Source organism: Phyllopteryx taeniolatus, chromosome 19 (genome assembly GCF_024500385.1).
Source record: "Phyllopteryx taeniolatus isolate TA_2022b chromosome 19, UOR_Ptae_1.2, whole genome shotgun sequence".
Classification (NCBI taxonomy): Eukaryota; Metazoa; Chordata; class Actinopteri; order Syngnathiformes; family Syngnathidae; genus Phyllopteryx; species Phyllopteryx taeniolatus.
The window spans coordinates 36,005-58,977 of record NC_084520.1 but is presented as its reverse complement, the minus strand read 5'-3'; the positions used below and the strand labels follow the sequence as shown (position 1 = coordinate 58,977).

Below are 22,973 nucleotides of genomic sequence, written 5' to 3'. Positions count from 1 at the left end.
AAAAGTCCTCAATTCCCAATATCGGTGTTTATTCTTTCTTTTCTAGAACCAGGGTATTTTTTGTCTGTGATCCTCTCTTTGGTCAGGGAGGAAAACATGGCTTTTTACCAGCCATATCTTGTTCTTTTTGACCCCAGAGAGGTGACATACTGCGAGACACTGGAGGGAGAGCTGTAAAGTCCCCCATTTTAAGGACAATATCTGTCACGATCGGTGATCGTGTGATATTGAATGGGACCCAAAAGCAGGCGGAAGCGGAGGAAGTAAATGAGAATAGTTTTATTCAATGATATCTCGGAGGCTAGATGTTCGAGGCGTGAGGGTGGTTGGCCGAAGCAGGGAACATGCAGGAAGCGGGGAGGCTCTGGCAGGAGGAAGTGCTTGGCGGTGTGGCTGCGACAGACGGCGAGGCAGGTGACACAGAAGGAGCACTGGAGGAGGAGAAGAACACAATGGGGTAAGCACAATCGTGGGGAGTCGAGTAACTTACAAAAATTGTCATGAGAGTTGGCCGATGTACCACGTGTGTACGTCAATACTCTGGTATCGAACTCTTGGCGCTGGCAGGCTTAAATAACGGCATTGAGTGCTGATGAGGAACAGGTGCGCATGTGAGAGGGTGGAGGTGACCGGAAAGAGGGGGAGAGGGGAGTAAGGTGAGGCACAAAGCGCCACCCAAATTCCAAAAAAGGAACTGCAGGTGACAGACTATGACAAGTATCATTACCAATGTTAACTTCCCTTTCCAACATTCCTCTAAATGTAGTTAATGAAGATTCGGTAAGTTTTTGACTGAATCTTATTTTAGTCCAACTCAGGGCTCTTTTACAAGCCTCCACTTGGAAGGTTGAAAGTGACTCCAAATTATTTGAAATGACCGCATCATTATGATTTCTCATAATAATAAAATTATTTCTCATCCACTGATTTGTGTTGTTTTTAATGGGCGAGAGAGTGTCGGAGTTGGGAGAAGCTGGTTTGATAAACGCTGCTAGTTTATTCTCCTTATTCAACATGCCTCTTGGAAAGACCTCATTCTCAAGTGACGTAGTTACAATCTCAGAATGATTAACTGCCTGCAATATTTTGAAATATTTTTTAGTAAAATTTTGATCATTTTGCTTTGTATTCAAGGTTGCAGAGAAAGCTTTAGCCAGTCCTGCAATGGGACCACAGGAGGGAGGAACCCCCCCCCCCCCCCCCCCCCCACCCATACTGCCCCCTCGTGGGATATACCTAGTCTACAATATCAATAAAAAGGTCACTTTTGTTGCTCTTATCGTATTATTATTTTCTCTATTTATCCTATTAATTACTTTCCTTTTACAGGAACCAATAAAAGCCATCAAATAGCGGATATATTGTAAAGAGTGAGAAAAAGGGTTAGGGGTGAAGCGTATAAAGGTTAAATAAAAATTTTATTAATTTAGGAGAAAAGAGTAAGCCTGAAGCAACGCTTGCATTACTTCCGGTTTACCGTAATATAAAGTTTTATTGTTAAAATCAAACTCTCGTAAAGGGGCACCACCTCACTTTTTATAGGTATAAATTTTAGGGAAAGTGACGAGAAACCTTTTTATCAGTCTCCTAGTCTGAAGGTTGCTACACTTTATGAAATTTTTAGTTCTAGATGACAGAGATTTACTTAAACTCAGAATACACACAAAATACAACCAAGAGTGGAATTTTATGGTATATTTAATGAAGGGATCAAGAGAGAAACACACAAAGGGGCCTAACTAAAGAAAGAAAATAACACTAATAATGATAAAAAGAAGGAAGATAGGCGCACGAAAAGGGAGATAGAACATCGTGTGTTGGAGTAAAGTTGGGAACGTGAGCCTTTGCTGCGTCCAGTGCGGACGAGAGAGAGAGAGAGGAAAAAATTTAGATTTTGCCTGAAGCTAGTAATTCCCCGAAATTATTAGCCACTAATCTTTTAGTCTGGCAAAAGTTTGCCGTTTCTACTCACGACCGTAGCTGCTGGTGGGTGGTAATCGCTCTCGGCCCGCTTCCCAGGAGCAAGGAGGCAGATTTGGTTGAAGCCGGGAAAAAATTTTGCAAAATATAACTAGAAACAAAAGAGGCAGAAGACAGGGGGGGGAATAATTGTTTATCTTCCTGCCTTTTTTTGTAGCTCGTTGGCAATTTCAGAGCGATCACGCTTGGCTGGAGGCGTACCTGGTATTACCTGCTCTGATCGCCTAGCGGTGGCCCACGGTTAGGCTGGGAAGCCAAGTCTCCATTCCCAAGGTGTGCCAGAACAAAGAGAGGGCAGGGGAAAGGGGTGGCCGAAGGCCAGCCCAGCTGGTGAGGTGCCAGCGAGACAAGAGGAGAGGAAAAAATCACAAGCACGCAAGAATCAGAATCATCTTTATTTGCCAAGTATGTCCAAAAAACACACAAGGAATTTGTCTCCGGTAGTTGGAGCCGCTCTAGTACGACAACAGACAGTCAATTGACAGAGAACGCTTTGAAGACATAAAGACATTGACAAAAAACAGTCACTGAGCAATAAAGGGTTAATAGTTATCTGGTAATGCCAGTACAATTTTTTTTTTGACAATTGTGCAAAAGATGTAGAGTCCTCTCGCACTTAGAGCAGTTCGAATGACTAATATTGCGATAGTCCGGTGCAATGACCATCGTGCAAAGGGCGCCGAGACTTCACGGAGTGTATGCAGTTTAAAGTGAGTAGCGCGATAATGTGGGACAATGTTGGTTGTGCAAATGTTGCAGATATCCTCAATCAGTGTGCAAATGGAGCAGATGCTACTCTGGCATGAGTGGCCAGTATCGGTCGACAACAGATATGCAAATAATGCAGCGTGGCGAGACTACTACGAGTGCACGAGTAATGTATAATTGGCCCCACAGAAATGTGACAACAAACTCAAGTCAAAAAATTGCCAGTATGTTGTAATGGAATTATAGGTTAGGTGTTTAAGAAGTTGATCGCAAGAGGGAAGAAGCTCTTGTAATGTCTTCTAGTTCTAGTTTGCATTGATCGGTAGCGCCTACCTGAGGGAAGGAGCTGGAAGAGCCGGTGACCGGGATGTGGCGGGTCCGAGAGGATTTTGCACGCTCTTCTCTTAGTTCTGGCAGCGTGCAAGTCCTCAAGGGTGGTACAATGGTACAAAATGTACTGTAAAAAATGAATGTTGCAATAAGTGAGTGGCCCCACACCCAGTGAAAGAGTCCCAGGGTGTGTGCCTGCGGAGACATGCAAGTGAATTGACACCATTTTACATGTACAAAACTTGCAGAAGTGTCCTGTAATTGCTGTGCCCGCACCGCGGAGGCTGAGGACCCCGACCATTCAATCGATGAGCGGGATCGGGCCCAGGGGTCCACCCAAAAGCAGCCTGGTGGACGGGACACGTCCCACACCGAGGGTCCCAGGGCGATCCACCGGACCCACCGAGGCACACCGACAAATGGCCACCCGGTGGGGGCCGCAGAGATCCAATGCCACCCCCCCACCACCAACCCACACACCCCGACAACACCCCTCCACCCCCAGGAGAGCAAGACGCCCCTCCCCCCAACCTGCGGGGACCGTAATGCAGCCAGTCCCCGCCCAGCCTGAGGGCAGGAGAGTGTCCCTTGTTTGTTGGAAAGGTGGGCAGATAGGGGCACCCGACAAGGGAACGATAGGAAGGGGGGGACCCAGGAAGTATCAGTGCCCCCCACGAGTGGTGCGGTCCCTTAAAATCTGGAGCGGCCAGTGAGACGGGAGGGGGTGGGGGGTGCCAGGCACTGCTGCCTAACAGCCCAACCCCCCCCCCCCACCCGTCACCCACGACCCACTGTCCCACAGAGATGAGTGTATGTTGTGCATTACAACATGGGGATGAGTGTGTGTGATGATCCAGGGGGGCAGGCAGGGCGGCGGGCCAGGGCGCACGGACCAGGAAACACCACAGACGTGCTGAAACCCGGTCTAACACCCACACCCTCCCGACCCCATACCAGTCCCCCAGGAACCCTTTCATACGTATACGTGCCCAATTGTGATTAGTGAGAAAAATATATCCAGTGAGTGGTGGGAGCGTGTGCTAAGTGAGTGATTAAGGCATGGCTCCTGCAGGTCGGGCCCATCAGGCCGGACAACCACCGACGAAGAGGGATGCTACCCCCAGACCCACAGCACCACCCCCCCACCCACCCACCCGCATTCCCACCAGCACCCACTACCCGCCCCAGAGTGTGGGACCCCCCACCCCACCTCCGCCCCCCCCAAACCAGGCACTAAAACCCCACAGCAGGCCCCAGAGCCCGTAGGGGACCACCCGGCTCCCCCACGGGAAGAGGTAGATGTGACCGCAGCAGGACACAAGGAACGGAGAGAAGAGGAGGAAGCAGGCCCAAGGAGCGACAGGGGGGGCCCCATCGCCCCCATCAGCAGCCAGAGCGGGGGACACAGGCGGGTACCAGCTGGCACCACTCCAGTGCCCACGGAACATGGGTGAGTCACCCTCACACCACCAATACTCCCCGGGAGGTCACCCCAGTGGTTCCCCCCCACATCCCGAGATCTGGAAGGTGTGAAGAAAGTCCCGCCCCCAGAAACGCCGGAACCGCAAACACAGGGAGAAGAGAAGAAGCTCCCCACTCCATGCATGTGTCCTCTCACCATGCTAACCGATCTAAAATGTGTGAGGAGAAAAAAAAATAAAAATAAATAGAATAACAATAAAACAACAACAACCTCGACAAAAAACAATATACAATTCAAAAGTTTACTTTCACACTGAGGAAAATGGTCTTATTGTTAAATGGCACCCTACCCAGGCAAAGGAATCAAGAGTCTAGATTGAGCATGTTTTGGAAAGGTGACCAGCTATACGTATATATGTGATAGATTTTTTTTTGTTCTGCTGATATATATATTAATATAATATATTCTATGATGAGATTTAGCCACTGATTGATGTTAATAGCTTGTTTGTTTTTACTGCGCTCTAAACAGTGGCTTCTGCGTTCCTTTGTCTCGGTTATGGTAATGGAGGATGCTCATACACAACTACAGGCACGCTTTAGTGGAAGTGCACCACACCAAGATGGAGGATACCCTGTGTAAAGTTGATGAATAATATTGTGAATTCTGTGTGTCTGAGTCAAGGCACGACTTGTATATCACCTCACACAAGCTGCACCAATCTGTAGCGTATATTCGTGTTAAAGCAAAACGTAAGTAATGTGCAAAGGGATCGGAAGATTACGCAAGATTTCAAGTGAAACGGGAGGATGTTGCCACGAAAGATGTTGACTTAGCATTAAAATGGGGAACCACGTCGTTGATTAGTTAACAGCTGGACAAAATGATGAAAAACCTCGTGATCAATCTTTTTTCTGAAAGGGTTGCCACAGTTATGTAAATTAGTTCTCAATTGCGGAGGTCAGTATCTTTGACTCATATACACACAGTACACAATAGGATGCTTAATATGGAGAAAATTTAATGTGAAACTACAGGGAAATTTGGGGACACATGCCAAAGGAATTTACTACGTAATAAAAGACAAGAATACATAACACAGCAGAATAGAGAGTGAACAGCTGAACTCGTGACATGAGCGTGAATTAATTGATGCGTGTTGAAAGAGAATAAAGTTGTGACTCGTAAGATCGTTAAACCAACCCCAAGCTACTATGCACCAATTTGTACTTATTCTGGTAGTTGCTCCAATGTTTACTCACTATTCGTGGATCGGGTGGTCAGAGAGTTGGAGGCCCTTTTTCTCTGTTGTCTCAGACAGAAATAAGGCAGATGAAATGGGGAAGAAGATGGACAAAAGGAAGAAAAACGGAAAAGGACTACAAAAATTAAAGTTGATGGTCAGGCCGGTGTGGGAAGTTCCAATCGTAACTTTTGCTGCAGTTTTGACTTGTTGGCGGGCCACGCTTTTACGGTTGGTTAAGACCGTGACTTGCGGGAATACTAGAGATTCCTCTAGTCGCCTGACAAATTAGAAAGCCTGGGAAAACAAAAGCAGCACCCCAGACTTGGCGCCGGATCGAGTCTTTCTCTGTGTCCGGGTAGCCGTGTAGCGACCACAAGGGAAAAAGGGGGTGGGGGGAAGGAATGGCTGGAGCCGAGAGGATCAGGGAGGCTAGCGCAGAAGCAGAATCAATAAAGCAAGAGCAGTAAGTGGAGAGTCTGCCTTCATATCTTCGCAGGCGAAAGAAATCACGCCTCGTTCTCAAATACACGGGTCACGCCCTAATCACGGGTGAACTCCACACATTTTCAAAACGATTCCCAACTTTGAAACTGTCTCAAGCAGACATTAAGTATACAAAACGAGCTTGTTTCAATCTTGTTCTGGCATTATATTGCTCAACCCAGTCATTTCCTACTTTTGGCTTGAAACAAAGTCCTTGTGAGCAGACTTATTGCCATAACTGCAGAATCAACACTTCAATGACACAGAACCCAAGGTGCACCTTCCGGGTAATCATGCATGGCTGTACAAGACATGGTATTTCCTTAAATGTTTTTGTTCACTCTTGACACATAATGTAGGATCACTAAAGGAGGTCCATCTTACAGTGTTTTCAGTCACCACCGGGGGGTGATCGTGTTTCATTAATGAGGAGTGACTCCTTGTTCCCACCGGATGTCTGTTATTTGTGAATCTGCTGACAGGCATTTTGAGGGCCTATAAGAGAAGCACTGTTCCATTGTTCAAAGTGTCATCGATCACTTCCTTTCCCCCCAGTCGTGCTGTGGGCGTCATGAGGAGACATGCAGAACTTCTGGGCCATTCTGCATGTCTCCACAGTGAAGTCCTTGTTCTTTTTAGATTTTATGAGGGGGAAAGAACTAACTTTATCTGGTTAAATGTCCATTTGATTTTAGTCAGACATCTTGCCAGTATGTTGGGTCCCCTCCAAGGAATAATGGGGTATTGTGGAGTGGAGTTTGCAAAACAGAATAGGCGAGTCGAGCCAATGTCCATTACACCAGCGTGCGCTATACTGTCATCTCTAACTTGAAGGCTGCATTGGTTACATTAAACGTAGGTCTGAAAACATGTCGGATGAATCATTGCATTTCCTTTGACAAACACAAGATGTTATCCACTGCATCTTCCATTCTATCTTAGCGCCTCCTGTGCATTTGAAGTTGATCATGATCATTCTTGACTTGTTGGGGAAACAGCAGCGCTTGTCAGCACAGAAACCACAGTATGTGGGTTTGAACCTTTTGGTACTTGTACAGCCTGAGAGCACAAACCTTTCTCCCCTTTTTGCCTGGAACTGGGGTTGGCATGTTTTTCCTTTTGGCACCTAGGTGTGAAAATTCCAAGTCATTTTATTTCTATTCATGTAAATGATACATTTTCATGTGAATACTTCGAAAACATTTTGTAACCACCTGAGTGCTGTTGATTACATTGTTCTTACAGGGGCGCAGCAGACACAGACGCATGTACTTCCTCATCTCACATTTGTGGTTGTCATTGTTGACACGCACAGAGATGCCCAAGCCACAGGACTTGGAACAGGGGCTCCAGAATGTAGTTTGGATCAGACAGTTTTTTTTCCAGGCCAAAGGAGGATCCCTGTAAGCTTCAGTAATAATTAGATAGATAGATACATAGACAGACAGATAGATAGCTAGATTGAAGATCATCAAACAAATGTACTGTAAATATAAGACAATGGTAACACAAATAAACATGAAATGCAGTTTGTAAATAGTCCATCCATCCATCCATTTTCTACCGCTTATCCGAGGTCGGGTCGCGGGGGCAGTAGCTTTAGCAGGGACGCCCAGACTTCCCTCTCCCCAGCCACTTCATCCAGCTCTTCCGGGGGGATCCCGAGGCGTTCCCAGGCCAGCCGAAGGATGTAGTCTCTCCAGCGTGTCCTGGGTCGTCCCCGTGTCTGGTCCTGGGTCGTCCCCAGGGTCTCCTCCCGGTGGGACGTGCCCGGAACACCTCACCAGGGAGGCGTCCGGGAGGCATCCGAATCAGATGCCCCAGCCACCTCATCTGGCTCCTCTCGATGTGAAGGAGCAACATTGTTGTTTTTTTTCCATCACGGTAAAAAACAAAGTGGTAGTGCCCCTTATTTACTCCTTTTTTGAACTCTGCAGCGCCCAGATTTTCACAAAATTGGATCTACGCAATGCATATCATCTCATCCACATTAGGGAGTGGGGTGAATGGAAAACAGCTTTCAATACCCCCCTTGGACACTTCGAGTACCTGGTCATGCCATTTGCATTAACCAATGCCCCCGCCGTTTTTCAAACCTTCATCGATGACGTCCTCCGTGACATGCTGAACAGGTTCGTTTTCGTCTATCTTGACGACATACTCATCTTCTCCCGGACCCTCGAAGAACATTGCCAGCATGTCCGTCAAGTCGTCCAACGCCCTCTTGAGAACCACCTTTTTATGAAACGTGAAAAATGCGAATTCCACCTCTTCCCCGTTCACTTCTTGGGATACATCATCGCCAAACGACAGTTACAACCAGACCCAGCAAAGATCCAAGCAGTCGTCAACTGGCCCATTCCCTCCACCCGCAAGGAGCTTCGTTTCCTATGTTTCGCCAACTTCTATCGACGTTTCATCTGTGACTACAGCAAGGTTGCCATACCTCTCACCTCCACCAGCTCACCTTTCTATTGGACCCCTGCCGCATCGCAAACATTCAAACGCCTCAAAGAACTGTTCACCAGCTCACTGGGCTTTATTTCTCAGTCGGTTCAATTTCTGCCTCTCCTTCCGCTGTGGTTTGCGCAATGGTAAACCTGATGCCCTCTCCTGGATGTACGAACCCCCCTCCAGTCCAACAGAACCAGAATCCATCCTCCCTTCCTCGTGTTTCGTGGGAGCAGCCACTTGGAAGATCGAACAGGTGGTTAAAGAGGCTCAGAAGACTCACACGGATCCCAAGAGCGGACCTCCTAATCGGTTGCTCGTACCCGATTCGCACATTAACCTTGACCTCCTTCACTGGGCACACAACTCCAAGCTCACCTGTCATCCCGGCATCACGCGCACCATCCATTTCATTCAGCAACACTTCTGGTGGCCCAGCCTAGTCAAAGACACCCGAGAGTTTGTTCTAGCCTGCTCAGTCTGTGCCCGAGGTAAAGTGTCGCATCAACCCCCAGCTGGTCTGCTGCACCCCTTACCCATTCCGAGCCACCCTTAGTCCCACATCTCCCTGGACTTCGTCACCTGCCTACCCCCATCTGAAGGTAACATGTTATCCTCACCATTATTGACCGGTTCTCCAATTGTGTTCCTTATGTACCTCTTCCCAGTTTGCCCTGTGCTTTTGAGACCGCCAACCTTCTTGTCCTCCACGTGTTCAGACTTCATGGTATCCCTGTTGACATTGTATCGGACCGGGGTCCTCAGTTCTCATCCCATGTCTAGAATGAGTTCTGCAAGGCGGTGGGAGCAGCAGCCAGTTTGTCTTCTGGCTACCACCCCTAAACCAACGGCCAGGCGGAGCAGACAAATCAAAACCTGGAATCCGCTCTCCGCTACGTCGCTACTCGCCATCCTGCCACCTGGTGCACCATCCTCCCGTGGGTGGAATATGCCCATAACTCCCTCTCCAGCTCCGCCACAGGTATGACTCCCTTTATGGCATGTTACGGTTTCCAAACTCTGGTGTTTAAAGATCAAGAGCATAAAGTGGCGGTTCCGGTGATGAGGGAGCATCTTCGATGGGTCCAGTCTGTGTGGAAGGACGTCAGGGCTGCTATAACTCGGTCGTAGGAGGAAAAATAAGCAGCTGCCAGATCTCTATCACACCCCTACACCTGTAAACAAGGTGGGTCAGATGGTGTGGCTCTCGTCCCGTGACCTCCCTTTTCAAACTGAGTCACGTAAGCTCACACCGTGCTTCATTGGACCTTTCCCGGTCACCAAAGTCATCAATCCCATCTCTTCATCTACAGTTGAAGCTGCCCCAGTCTCTCAAGATCCATCCCACATTTCATGTGTCTCTGCTCAAGCCTGTCTCCACCAGTGTTCCACAGCCACACCACCTGCTCACGTTCCCTCTTCCTGCTCGCTCCTTGTCCCCGACGGCCCACTACCTCGCCTTGGATATCCTTACCCTGTGCCAAACTGCAATAAACCATTCTAAATCTACTCCCTCACCTAAGTCTGCTCTTGGGTTCAATCCAACTCACAGCCGACTTCGCACCGTGACAATTTTGTTGCTTTCGGTCCGGCTTCGTAGTATGATTTTCTTAAAAAATTTCTTTTCCAACTCCGTGTTGTATATTTTATCCAAATTTGTTCTTTGCTCCTGAATTTTAGGTAAAGGCTCAGGGTACTGAGTGTTTTTATGAAACTGTCCCGTTTCAAGTAGTTTTTCTTTCCTTTTTGTATTCTCTTCTTTCAGTTTTTTTAAGGCTGCCGTTTTAGCAATAAATTTTCCTGTCATGACTGCTTTAAGAGCATCCTATATAATGTTAGGATTGACCTGTATATAGCAATGTCCCTCTTGGCTCCCACCACAAATAATGTATTGTTTGGTAATCCTACCTTTAGTCTTCATTGTTTTTTTCTCATCCGATTTTAAATCAACTACAGGATGCATTTCACAGTGATCCGACACATCTGCTACTGTATCAATTTCACATTACTGTATTCTATGCAAATCCTTTTTTAGATTGAAGAAATAGTAAATTCTAGCACAGCTTCTGTTGGGTGCCGAATAGTGGGTGTAATCTTTTCTAGAAGGATGTAATTTCCTCCATGTATCAACGATACCCAATTCTTTTAGCATAGTCTTTAAATGTTTGGCTATATGGTTGGCTTTTCTCTTTTGGTTTTTTGTATCTAGTTTAGGGTTAGGTTTCTTATTCATTACCATGTTCAAATCACACCCACATATTAGTATTACGTCCTTCTCCAAAACAATCTAATCAAACAATGACTTAAATAGTCCAATGTCAGCCATTGGGGGAGCATACTGTATATATATATATATATATATATATATATATATATATGAACCAGTGTCACAGTTTTATTTTCAAACTTCCCAGTCACAATAATATATCGTCTCTCTATATCACTGGTTACTTTGGTGCATTCAAATCTCATAGAGTTAACGATGAGTATGGTCACAACCCTCATACAACTTTCTTGGAAGACACTGGAGGAAGCATGTTGTTAGCCATTTTTTGTTTTTAGTTTTTCATTTTCCTGCTTCGAAAGGTGGGTTTCTGAAGTGCCGACTGTTTTATTTACCGAGGGAATTCACTGCCATACTGCTTGTGGCAGTCTATATTCCTACAAACTCCAGCAATAACAGGAGTGAGGCGATACAGTCATATCAGCGAACAGCTGTTGGCCCACCCAGATGCTTTCCTCATCCTAGCTGGGGACTTTAACAATGCTGAACCCAAGGCTGTGTTTTCTCAACTCTACTCAATCATTGACTTTCCAAAACGGGGAAATAACACTCTGGACAATGCTTTTACCATCCTGAGAGGGGCCTACAAGGTCCTTCTCCCCTACCTCGGCGCCTCAGACCATCTCACTGTTATTCTAATGCCAGCTTACAGACAACTGGTTAAAGTTAGGAAACAGGTACGAGTGTGACCAGAAGGGTCCCTTGAGGCACTTCAAGACTGTTTCGCCACCACCGACTGGACCATGTTCAAACAGGCTGCCGCTTACAACTCCATCTTGGACTTTCTGACAGGGAGACCGCAGGCAGTATGGGTTGTCAGCAACACATCCAGCACCATAACTCTGAACACGGGGGCCCCTTAAGGTTATGTGTTGAGTTCCCTCCTCTTCACCCTGCTGACCTATGACTGCACACCGACATACAGCTCCAACCTCTTCATCAAGTTTGCAGACGACACAACTGTGGTGGGTCTCATCAGCAACATGGACGAGACAGACTACAGGAATGACGTGAACCGTCTGGCCGGGTGGTACACGGACAATGATCTCTCCCTAAATGTGGGGAAGAAACAAGGAGATTGTTGTGGTCTTCAGGAGACCGCACTCCCAGCATGCTCCTCTGAACATCAACGGTGCTGCGGTGGAGAGAGTGTACAGCATCAAATTCCTGGGAGTGCACATCACAGAGGACCTCTCCTGGATCAGCAACAGCTCATCACTGGTCAAGAAAGCGAAACAGCGTCTCTACTTCCTTTGCAAGCCGAGAAGAGCCAGAGCCCTGACCACCATCATGTGCTCATTCTACAGAGGGACCATAGAGAGCATCCTGACCAACTGCATCACTATGTGGTACGGAGCCTGCACCGCATCCTGCCACAAAACTCTCCACCGCATAGTGAGGGCAGCTGAGAAGATCATTGGAACCTCTCTTCCATCCCCGCAGGACATTTATAGCACCCGCCTCACCTGCAAAGCCCTACGCATAGCGGGGGATGCCACCCATCCATCACACAGCCTCTTCAGTCCGCTGCCATCAGGGAGGAGACTGCGTAGTCTGCGGGCCAGGACTAGCCGACTCAAAGACAGTTTTATTCATCAGGCTGTCAGCAATCTGAACTCTCTGCCCGCTCTGCCCCCTCTACCTCTTCTGTCCTCTGCCCCTCCTGAAGTCTGACACCCCACAAACAGGCACACACACACACACACACACACACATGCACACCAGACTCAGGGTCGCACCAGCCACTTTAGCAGCATTGGGGTTTGGTCATCTGATTTGTATCTTATTTGCCTTGGTTCTCTGACCTTAGCTATGTTGTCCATGTCACGTGATCTTTGATATTTGCACATTCAATTAATACTTTTTGTACGGTATATACCATAGTTTTATTTAGCTTTACTGTCTTTTGTAGCAACACGGGCCCTTGAGTACCGTAATTTCAATCCTCTGTATGTGTTACGCATATTGAAGAATTGACAATAAAAGCACCTTGAACCTATCATTGTTTTATGCAGAGCATGTTTATTACCCCAAAAAGAAATGTGTTTTAGGGCAGAAAATGGAATGTTAAAAAAAAAAACAACAACTCGCAAGCTATTTAGCTATTAGCTAACACTATCAAATCATCCTCATGTCCATCACAGTCAACATTTATAAAAAGGGCTATTTTTTTTCTAAACAAAAAGTTCAACTGAAGTGTGACTCGAAATTATGACTCAAAACATGTTCATAAACAAGAAATATTGCCTTGGCTGAAAAAACATTATCTTAATAATATCAATTTACCTTTTCTCTTTTCCTGGCATTTCTGTTTTGCTGGAATCTCCATTTTGTCTCAGGAAGAAAGCACAGTTACTTAGAACTCACCCAAACACACAAGATATCATTGGAAAGGCCCAGGATGTCCTCTGCTGCGCACAGTACTTGGGTTAGGGTTAGGTAATTAAAATTTGTCAAAAGTTATAGACCAAAACAAAATGTCTAGTACAGTGGACACAAATGAATAGCCTGGGTGTCAGGAAGATTTATATGGGAAGAACGAAACAATTTTTTTTGTTTGTTTTGTTGTGGAATATAATGTGCAGTGTTCTCAATGAAATTTTATATATGGAATTATTAGAAATTAGGAGAAGTAATTTAAGCTTTACTCACTTTTTAAACACACTGCTATTATAAGTGTACAGCAGGGAGAGAATTTTTTTTTTATTTTGTCTGGGGCGCCACGGTGGAAAACTGGTGAGCACATCTGCCTCACAGTTCTGACGACCCGGCCTCCCCTGTGTAAAGTTTGCATGTTCTCCCTGTGCCTGTGTGGGTTTTCTCCGGGTATTCCGGTTTCCTCCCACATCCCAAAAACATGCATGGTTGGTTAATTGAAGACTCTCAATGGCCCGTAGGTGTGAATGGTTGTCAGAGGCAGCTGGGATAGGCTACAGCACGGCAGCGACCCTCGGATAGCCGGTACGGACGATGGATGGATGGATGGATGATTTTGTCTGTTTACCAATGACTGCATGATGAATGTCTCTGGCAGCTTTCTCTACAGATACTCCCCCAATACACACCTGACATGTAGATTGTATCCTGTGCATGTTTCTTTGAAATCTTGCTGCTATGAAGGCTTGCTGGCAGGTTTCCCATCAGCGGGGTGGGGTCCAAAAGACCTGCAGGCTTCTGCAAGAATGCAGGAGTACAGCCAATGGCGCCTGCAATGCATGTGCACTTGTAAAGGGGGCTCGGCTGGAACGCTTCTCCGTTCTCATAGTGGGCCCCGTTAAGATCACAGCCAACTGCCATTAAGTCTAGAAATAAAAGAATACAAACAATATATATATATATATATATAATCTCACAACACAATTTTCAATTTCATCCCATGGGATGAATCTGTCTGTTTACAAAGATGGTAGTAAGTGATGCGATTGTGGCAAAAATCAAGTCCCCACAAAATTTCAGGGGATTAGGCAGAGGCGGAGCCAGAGGGGGACCAGTGTAGCACTGGGACAGGTGGCAAAAAAGACTGAGAAAGTTGAGGAATGCTCATCAAACACCTGTTTGGAACATCCCACAGCTGAACAGGCTCATTGGGAACAGGTGGGTGCCATGATTGGGGAGAAAAGGAGCTTCCCTGAATTGCTCAGTCATTCACAAGCAAAGATGGGGCGAGGTTCAAAAGAACCATCCGGACTGTTATGGATGCAAAGTTCAAAAGCCAGTATCTGTGATGGTATGGGATTGTTAGTGCCAAAAGCATGGTTAACTTACACATCTGTGAAGGCAGCATTCATGCTGAAAGGTGCATACAGGATTTGGAGAAACATGTGCCGCCATCCAAGCAATGTCTTTTTCATGGACGCCCCTGCTTATTTCAGCAAAACAATGCCAAAGCACATTCTGCACGTGTTACAACAGCGTGGCTTCTTAGTAAAAGAGTGCGGGTACTAGACTGGCCTGCCTGCAGTCCAGACCTGTCTCCCATTGAAAATGTGTGGCGCATTATGAAGCGTAAAATACAACAACGGAGACCCCGGACTGTTGAACAGCTGAAGCTATGTAATGGAAAAGAATTCCACCTACAAAGCTTCAACAATTAGTGTCCTCAGTTCCCAAACGTTTATTGAATGTTGTTAAAAGAAAAGGTGATGTAACACAGTGGTAAACATGACCCCGTCCCAGCTTTTTTGGAACGTGTTGCAGCCATAAAATTGTAATTTAATGATTATTTGCTAAAAACAATCACGTTTATCAGTTTGAACATGAAATATCTTGTCTTTGTAGTGTATTCAATTAAATATAGGTCGAACATGATTTGCAAATCATTGTATTCTGTTTTTATTTGTTTAACACAACGTCCCAACTTCATTGGAATTAGGGTTGTAAATAAACCATTCTCATCTACTCCCTCCGCTCCAGTCTGCTTTTGGGTCAAGTCCAGTTAGATACGTTTACCTATCGTGACAACTTTTACTGGGAGGGCTGGCACTGAATGAGTTAACCATGTTGGTGAGCCCCCCCGTTAATAACTGATATACAAGTGTGTCCTTACTCCATGTCTTATGGTACTAAATGTCCTGTTGATCTTCATGTGATGTGATGTGATGTGATGTCACCTTGCTCAAGCATAGAACTGAGCGGTGTTGATGTGAATGCACAACAAATATACTGGTTTGAAGCTAAAAAGAGAATCACACTGTTCTACTTATTCTCCACCATGCAAGGACGAGTTGGGAAGAAGGATGGTTGCTGGTCCACGAGATAGATATACTAGCATGAACATCTACAACTGCATCTTATGTGTACAATATACAATGTGATTAATGCAAATGATACTCACAGGCACATACTCCAATTTCATATCTTGGATGGTCAGCTGAGAAGTCACAGTACATTCCCTTGTGAATATCACAGATGTCCCTTTCGTTGCAGGGATCTCCAATTTGCTGAGCACAACTCTTGCAGCAGCCACACCCATCAAGCACACAACTCACTCCTGGTGTACACTGAGGCATTTGCCCACACTTGCAGGGCCAGTGACAGAACTGCTGCCTCCTAGCCATAACGTGGTCACTTCCATGACGATGAACCAGATGCTGCCCATTGACCAGAACCCTCCTAAGGCACTAAATAAAAAGCCAAAATAAATTACACAATTAATTTCAGGATGCCCACATATTGATATACTGTAGAGTTTGTACACTGAAAAAAATAAACCTGAGCCTTTGTAATAGTATCATAGTCTAAACATGTGATGTCAACAATAACAATAATTTGGAGTTTTATATGGACATAATTTTAGAGTTAATTTTCCTTTGTTCAACATTGTGTGAGGTGGATTTTCTCCTTAACACGAGTTATTTACATAATCACAGAGACTCATAAATATTAGAAATTTGAAGCTTGCTGTATTTACTCACCTTTGAAGTGAAAGGGGCCACAGATTATCACCGCAATGCACAGTGGGATTTTTAATGTTACTTATCTCAACATGTCTTTATGTGCACAGTCCTATACCTTTGGCTGTTCTCAGTGCACCTGATTTATTTCAACAGAGTGACTATTTTTGTTCTGATAATGCACCCAGAAGAGTTCAATTTCATCCCTTCATGACCACCAGTGATGTTGCCTGTAAGCACTAGATAGCTCCACTTGTTTAAGCATGTGTTGAGTACTATAACGTCATTTGTGAGCCTTGCATCACCTCTCCAGTGGGTATATCTTCAATACATCTGTTGTCAGCAGGCTTTGGGTTCTTCATTCTTCTCATGATCGCATAAAGAGTACAAGGAAAACAAGTACAAGTGGCGAATCTTTCAGCCCTGTCCAGTCTCGTCCCTGAGAGGGATGTGTAATGTCAGTAATGAAACGTGAATTTTGGAATGTTTTGTAGCGAAGGAACATCATATAGTATGGCAAAATGAAAATGATTTAAACAACGTTTAATGTCCCAGGTCTGGAGATGCTACACACCAAGTTTAAGTCAATTGGATGAAAGCTGTATGACAAGTTGGCAAAGGTATGAGGCCTGTAAATGTGGGGAAAAAATGGTCTAAAAATGTCCAGAATTGGATTTAAAAAAACTAATAGCTCACTTGCTGTGCTTTTAGGAAATGGCTTCTGCTGACTTTTTTGGACGTCTTGGGGGGCTACATGTGCCTCCCAATTGTCATAGCGGTAGGTGACACGTAGTGCAATTGCCATTGATTTTTAGATTTGATGGTGCATCCTGAACTGGTCGCCAACCAATCGCACCCTGCCTCTCCCCCAAAGATAGCTGGTATAGGCTCCAGCACTCCCTCGACTCTAGTGAGGATAAGCGGTACGGAAAATGAATGAATCAACAACACAACAGTGCGGCGAACAGCATGCTTCCATGGCAACAGCGTGAGACAATATGAAAAGCTTTTTATAACTTTTCCTCCTAACCTAACCCCCTCGGGTTCTAGTCGGCAGGTCATTCCTCCCAATCTAGCCCCTCCAGGTCTCACTCCACTTACTCACTCCAAAAAGGGCAGGTAGTCTGAACTGCTGTTTGGTACAATGGCACAAACAACAGTCAGAACCCGTCCCCCCACCTGAAGGCGGAGGGAGGCTATCTGCTTGTCCACCAGGGTAAATCCCAATTTAGAGGCACTGAGTCGAGGGGGCAATAAGTATGCCCACACCTGCTCGGTGCCTCTCATTGTGGGCAACTCCAGAGTGAAAGAGAGTCCAACCCCTCTCGAGAGGACTGGTGCTCCTCATCTTAACGAAGAATTATTCCGCAAACCCGTTCACGGTCTCGGATCCTTCTGAAGAGTGGTTGCTCTCAACCACTAGCAGCAAATCCTCATCCCAGGGTGGTCCTAAAAACCACGAAAAGCTAACTTGCTAACCTTAAGCGATTTTCTCAATACTTCTGTAAATGTACTTATGTCTGTATGTATAAATGTACACTAACAAACAGTGGGTACGTAAAGTATTCAGAACCCCTTAGATTTTTCACTCTGTTATATTGCAGCCATTTGGTAAAATCATTTAAATTATTTTTTTCCTCATTAATGTACACACAGCACCCCATATTGACAGAAAAAATGGAATTGTTGAGATTTTTGCAGATTTATTAAAAAAGAAAAACTGAAATATCACACAGCCATAAGTATTCAGACCCTTTGCTCAGTATTTAGTAGAAGCACACTTTTGAGTTAATCCAGCCATGAGTCTTTTGGGGAATGATCACACCTGGATTTGGGGATCCTCTCCAGTTCTGTCAGGTTGGATGGTGAACGTTGGTGGACAGCCATTTTCAGGTCTTTCCAGAGATTGTTCAATTGGGTTTAAGTCAGGGCTGTGGCTGGGCCATTCAGCAACAGTCACTGAATTGTTCTGAAGCCACTCCTTTGTTATTTTTGCTGTGATCTTAGGGTCATTGTCTTATTGAAAGGTGAAACTTCGGGCCAGTCTGAGGTCCGGAGCACTCTGGAGAAGGTTGTACTTGGCCGCATTCATCTTTCCTTCGATTGCAACCAGTCGTCCTGTCCCTTCAGCTGAAAAACACCCCTGCCACCATCATGTTTCACTGTTGGGACTGTATTGGACAGGGGATGAGCAGTGCCTGCTTTTCTCTACACATAGTGCTTAGAATTAAGGCCAAAAAATTCTATCTTGGTCTCATTAGACCATAGAATCTTATTTCTCACTATCTTTGAGTCCTTCAGGTCTTTTTTAGCAAACTCCATGCAGGCTTTCATGTGTCTTGCACTGAGGAGAGGCTTCCGTCGGGTCACTCTACTATAAAGCCCCGACTGGTGGAGGGCTGCAGTGATGGTTGACTTTCTAGAACCTTCTCCCATCTCCCGACTGCATCTCTGGAGCTCAGCCACAAGTGATCTTTGGATTCTCCTTTACCTCTCTCACCAAGGCTCTTCTCCCCAATTGCTCAGTTAGGCCAGACGGCCAGCTCTAGGAAGGGTTCCGGTCGTCCGAAACGTCTTCCATTTCAGCATTATGGAGGCCACTGTGCTCTTAGGAACCTTAAGTTCACCAGAAATTGTTTTTGTAACCTTGGCCAGATCTGTGCCTTGCCACAATTCTGTCTCTGAGCTCTTCAGGCAGTTCCTTTCACCTATATTCTCATTTGCTCTGACATGCACTGTGAGCTGTAAAGTATTATATAAACAGGCGTGACTTTCCTCATCAAGTCCAATCAGTATAATCAAACACAGCTGGACTCCAATGAAGGTGTAGAACCATCTCAAGGGTGATCAGAAGAAATAGATAGCAACCGACTTAAATATGAGTGTCACAGCAAAGGGTCTGAAAACTTATGTCTGTGTGGTATTTCAGTTTTTCTTTTTAAATAAATCTGCAAAAATTTCAACAACTCTGTTTTTTCCTGTCAATATGGGGTGCTGTTTGAACATTGAGGGCAAAAATGAACTAAAATGATTTTAGCAAATGGCTGCAATTTAAAAAAAGAGTGCAAATTTTAAGGGGGTCTGAAAACTTTTGTTACTCACTGTAAATGTGCATTGTAAAGAGAAATGTTTTAGCTTTCTAGTTGAAGCTTGAAGATTTTGTGCCTTCTGGAATTATATCCAAACTGTTTGAACGTGGTTTCATTGGGAGGTAACAAAATGTGTTGTGGTCTGATGAAACCAAAGATTAATTTTTTGGCCATAATTACAAGTTATGTCTGATGGCAACAAAACCCAAAAAGAACACCATAACTACTGTGAACCATGGTGGTGTCAGCATTATACTTCTGGGGTTGTTTTTATTCAGCTGTAGCTGTGGCCTTAGATAAGGTGGCGGTAATTATGAACTGTTCAAAATTCTACTTAATGTTAGCGGAAAACCTGGCTTCTGCTTGAAAGATTTATAAAAATGTCAGGAAAAGACAACTACAATTTATTTGGGGTTAGTCAGAGGCATTTGAACTGGTTGCAGGTCTGTGCTGATTCTCATTTAACATAAGTTTGAATGAGATTGATTCATTTGAAATAAAGCCGCTTCCCAGTTGTACGAGGGTGTGCAAACTTGTTCAACCAAATGATTTCTACTATTGTTACTTCCCCTCTTAAAAAGAAATTAAATCGTTTTGGAATGAGGCTGTAACATCAAAATATGGGAAAATTGAAGCACCATGAATGAATGTAAATTGTAACCAAAAAAAAAAAAAAGAGAACTCACTGTGGGCTATTTGATTACTAGAAAAGCATTCAACAATCAAACTGTTAGCATTCAGCTGAATCAGCTTTTTATAAGCAGATGTGCATTAACTTTTTCAAATGCAGAAGTGAGGTCAGCACACAAGACCTTGGAATAAGCGTTGGGGTCTTTGATATGCTTAGTTATTTATGCTGGGTACACACAAAGATATTTAAAATTGTTCAACTGTCAGTATTGTGACTGAAAAAAATAGTGACCAGACAACAATTTTTATTTTGCCACTATGCTATTTTATGTCTTTTTTTGTGTTATAATAAAAAGTCAAAGCATGTCTTACCTGTTGAGTAAGGATGAGCAATAGCACGCGGCAGTGAGGAGCCAGCATGTCTTTGGTTCAAGTTAGTTTTGGGAATACAAGGAATGAGGCAAAGGAGAAGTAGGACGAAGCATTTGTGAGACTTGAGTGAGGAATGGTGTGCAAAACTTTGAGGTGGGAAGAAGGAGACAAAGCATCTCTCTGTCTCCTCTTCCAGCATGTTTCTCTGCCTTCACTGACCAGAGGGGAACTATTCATGTTTGAAAATGCTGGAATGCTCAATGCCCTGCCTACTTGTTTACTCTACAAACCTTACTTCAGTGGGTACCATGGTTGCATAGGTTAGTTCCATAAAGTCAATAAAGTCAGAGTCATCCAATCACAGCTTTTATACAATGTTTGTTTGAAATAAACTTGAATGTCCATCTTTTTTGTCTTCCTTGAATCCAGGTCCTTTATAAGTGGTTGTGTCCAAAAACAAAATTTTCTGTTATGGGTTAGGCGTGGGGAACCGAGCCCTCCCTCTCCTGGACACAGGGATATAATCCCCCTTCCACGATCGGGAGGGAGGTGCACGGTCCTTCTCCCAACGCTCCCCTCTGTCCTCCTGTTCCCGTTCCTGGTGACGCGCCTGTTGGCGTCGTCGTACATAGTAGACTTGGGTCCACTTGGGTCCACTGTGTGTATATTTATATTTTATCCAGTATTATTTATTTATGTATTTATTTATTAATTGTAATGGATTCGTCTTTGCTATATAAATAATGTTTTTTTCAATTGTGCTATTTATTAGGTTAGATCTGAATTGCTAATGTATATATATATATATATATATATATATATATATATATATATTAACAAACCCCCCAAAAAGTTAAAGAAAAAAACTAAAATAAATGGCCAAATCTGAAATAGGCTGTGACTTGCGGTCCAATTCTGTGTGCCTAGATAAGGTTTCGGCTCCTTGAGCCTTCCTCAGGTCTAATGGCACACAGTCAGAGCACAGCAGGTTCGCGATGTTCGCACTCCGGTGAACCAACTCGAACTGAGCCAAACTGAGTGCACATCCTAATATAACCTCTGCTGTCATTGTATTTACTTTTCTTTTTACACCAGGTAGGGACACCAGGTGTAGGTAGATGGGTCCAGACGGGACTACAGATGGCCCGTTGGACCCACTCAGTGCACATTTGTACATGAGATGTGCGGGGACGCTGATACGTGTCAACCTCAAACCATCCCAGAGTGCATCAATGTGAAGTACCCGTGATACAGTTTTTACAGCGCTGTGTGTTGTGTGAATGTCATACAATTCTTGTACCATATTCTGATGTACGCGGATAAAGTGAGTGAAGGGCTCGACTAATGTTACAGGACTACTTTACTGTAGTCCAGAGAACATGTGGCCTGACATGTCATGGATTTAAAAAGAAAAGTGTGCCACAACTGTGCTATTGATGTAGCACTAACCCCAAATGTTTGACTTTATTTCCCAAAAATACATGTTTTGTAGGTTTTGGATAAATCACTCAAACCAGTGTTGTTAATTTTCAGTTTTTGAGTCGCAGCACAGCTGTGGAAATTGTCAACAGCAGCAAAGTTCTCCAGGCGGAGACAACCCTGCTTCTGGATGGAAAACATCCGGTAACCTCTCTCGCCACTAGCTGCTGCCACTTTTTGGCCATCTGATCCCTCACGCACCCTTATTCTTATCCTCCTCAGTCCAAGTTCCCTGAGGAAGAGGGGCTCTGCTTAACCATGAACAGCATGAGTGCTGAGCTCTACAAGCTGGATGACATTCACTGGATCTGTCCACTAATGCACTGTGCTGAGGAGGTAAGGATTGCGAGACACCCTGGTGTGCGTGCTTGTGTGCGTTGTGCCACGTGTGATTGTGTGTGCATCCAGGGGTTGGTGCGTCCCAGTAGTAAAAGCAGCATAAAGCTTAAGATCATGCCCAAGGTGAAGAGGGAGAAGGAAAAGCTCCACAAGCAGAAGTCAAACCGCTCGCTCTCAGGTTGGAACAGCCGATAAAACACACCCAAAGTCATCGAGCAGACAAATCGGAATGTGGAGCGTTGTTTTGAGCAGGTTACTTTGCTTCCCTCTAGTGGCCCGGTGAGGTAAAATTTGCAGCCGCATGGCCAGCTACTTGAAGCTGCTTTCACACAGCATTCCATATTGTCCACAAATGTATTCTCCTTTCCTTTTTGAGAGCCTCACCCACCGAAATAGCCTTTGTCTTGAGAACATGCGTGCTTGCACACTGCCGATGTAAGTTGCAACATTAACATAATTAGATGTCAGCGTGCCAGCTCCGATTGTTTTCAACACTAAGTAGCATGCGTAGTGAGTTTTTTATTAATGAATACCTCTCTGACATTTTCAATCCAGAAAGTATTTTATAAATGATAATTGGTCCTAAAGTTGTGGCCAGTTGTTAAAGATGTACTGTTTTTAGAAGAACTTTTGTAAATAATTTTTGCGCGCACGTGAATATAGAGTACATATTGTGGGCATCGGGCCAAAATATTCCATGTCCAAATTTAGTCTGTCCATCCATCCATTTTCAACACCGCTTATCCCGGTAAAGGTCGCGGGGCGC

At 44.8% G+C, this 22,973-nt stretch overlaps 1 protein-coding gene and 1 long non-coding RNA gene across 5 annotated transcripts; one reads left to right on the top strand and one right to left on the bottom strand.

The window, feature by feature from the left end:
- Positions 1-264: 264 nt before the first annotated feature.
- Positions 265-20,510, bottom strand: LOC133469542 (uncharacterized). 4 transcript variants are annotated; one of them, XR_009785728.1, is made up of 9 exons: positions 20,390-20,510; positions 15,740-16,025; positions 13,971-14,207; positions 7,385-7,578; positions 5,704-7,296; positions 3,022-3,145; positions 2,182-2,307; positions 1,973-2,071; positions 265-431 (listed from the first exon to the last, which is right to left on the bottom strand). XR_009785728.1 is itself a non-coding variant. In XM_061756747.1 (4 exons), exons 1-4 carry the CDS (start codon positions 3,223-3,225, stop codon positions 302-304), a joined length of 549 nt encoding a protein of 182 aa, XP_061612731.1. In that variant the 5' UTR covers positions 3,226-4,134; the 3' UTR covers positions 265-301. The 4 variants fall into 4 exon arrangements, 1 of the variants encoding a protein (XP_061612731.1); XR_009785726.1 differs by lacking the exon at positions 20,390-20,510 and adding an exon at positions 16,604-16,869; XR_009785727.1 differs by lacking the exons at positions 265-431; positions 1,973-2,071; positions 2,182-2,307; positions 3,022-3,145; positions 20,390-20,510 and adding exons at positions 4,254-4,649; positions 16,604-16,869.
- Positions 20,511-21,460: 950 nt separating this feature from the next.
- Positions 21,461-22,583, top strand: LOC133469005 (uncharacterized). The gene is made up of 3 exons (XR_009785600.1): positions 21,461-22,012; positions 22,091-22,204; positions 22,277-22,583. It is a non-coding gene; the product is annotated as an uncharacterized LOC133469005 (long non-coding RNA).
- Positions 22,584-22,973: the final 390 nt, after the last annotated feature.

Bases quoted from the DNA above. Each gene is read 5' to 3' on its own strand.
- LOC133469542 (XM_061756747.1), bottom strand. From the start codon at position 3,225: ATGTCTCCGCAGGCACACACCCTGGGACTCTTTCACTGGGTGTGGGGC. The intron at 2,308-3,021 runs GTAGGCGCTACC...GCACCTCACCAG, and splicing joins CTTCCAGCTCCTTCCCTCAG to CTGGGCTGGCCTTCGGCCAC. The intron at 2,072-2,191 runs GTAATACCAGGT...TTTTGTTTCTAG, and splicing joins CCGCTAGGCGATCAGAGCAG to TTATATTTTGCAAAATTTTT.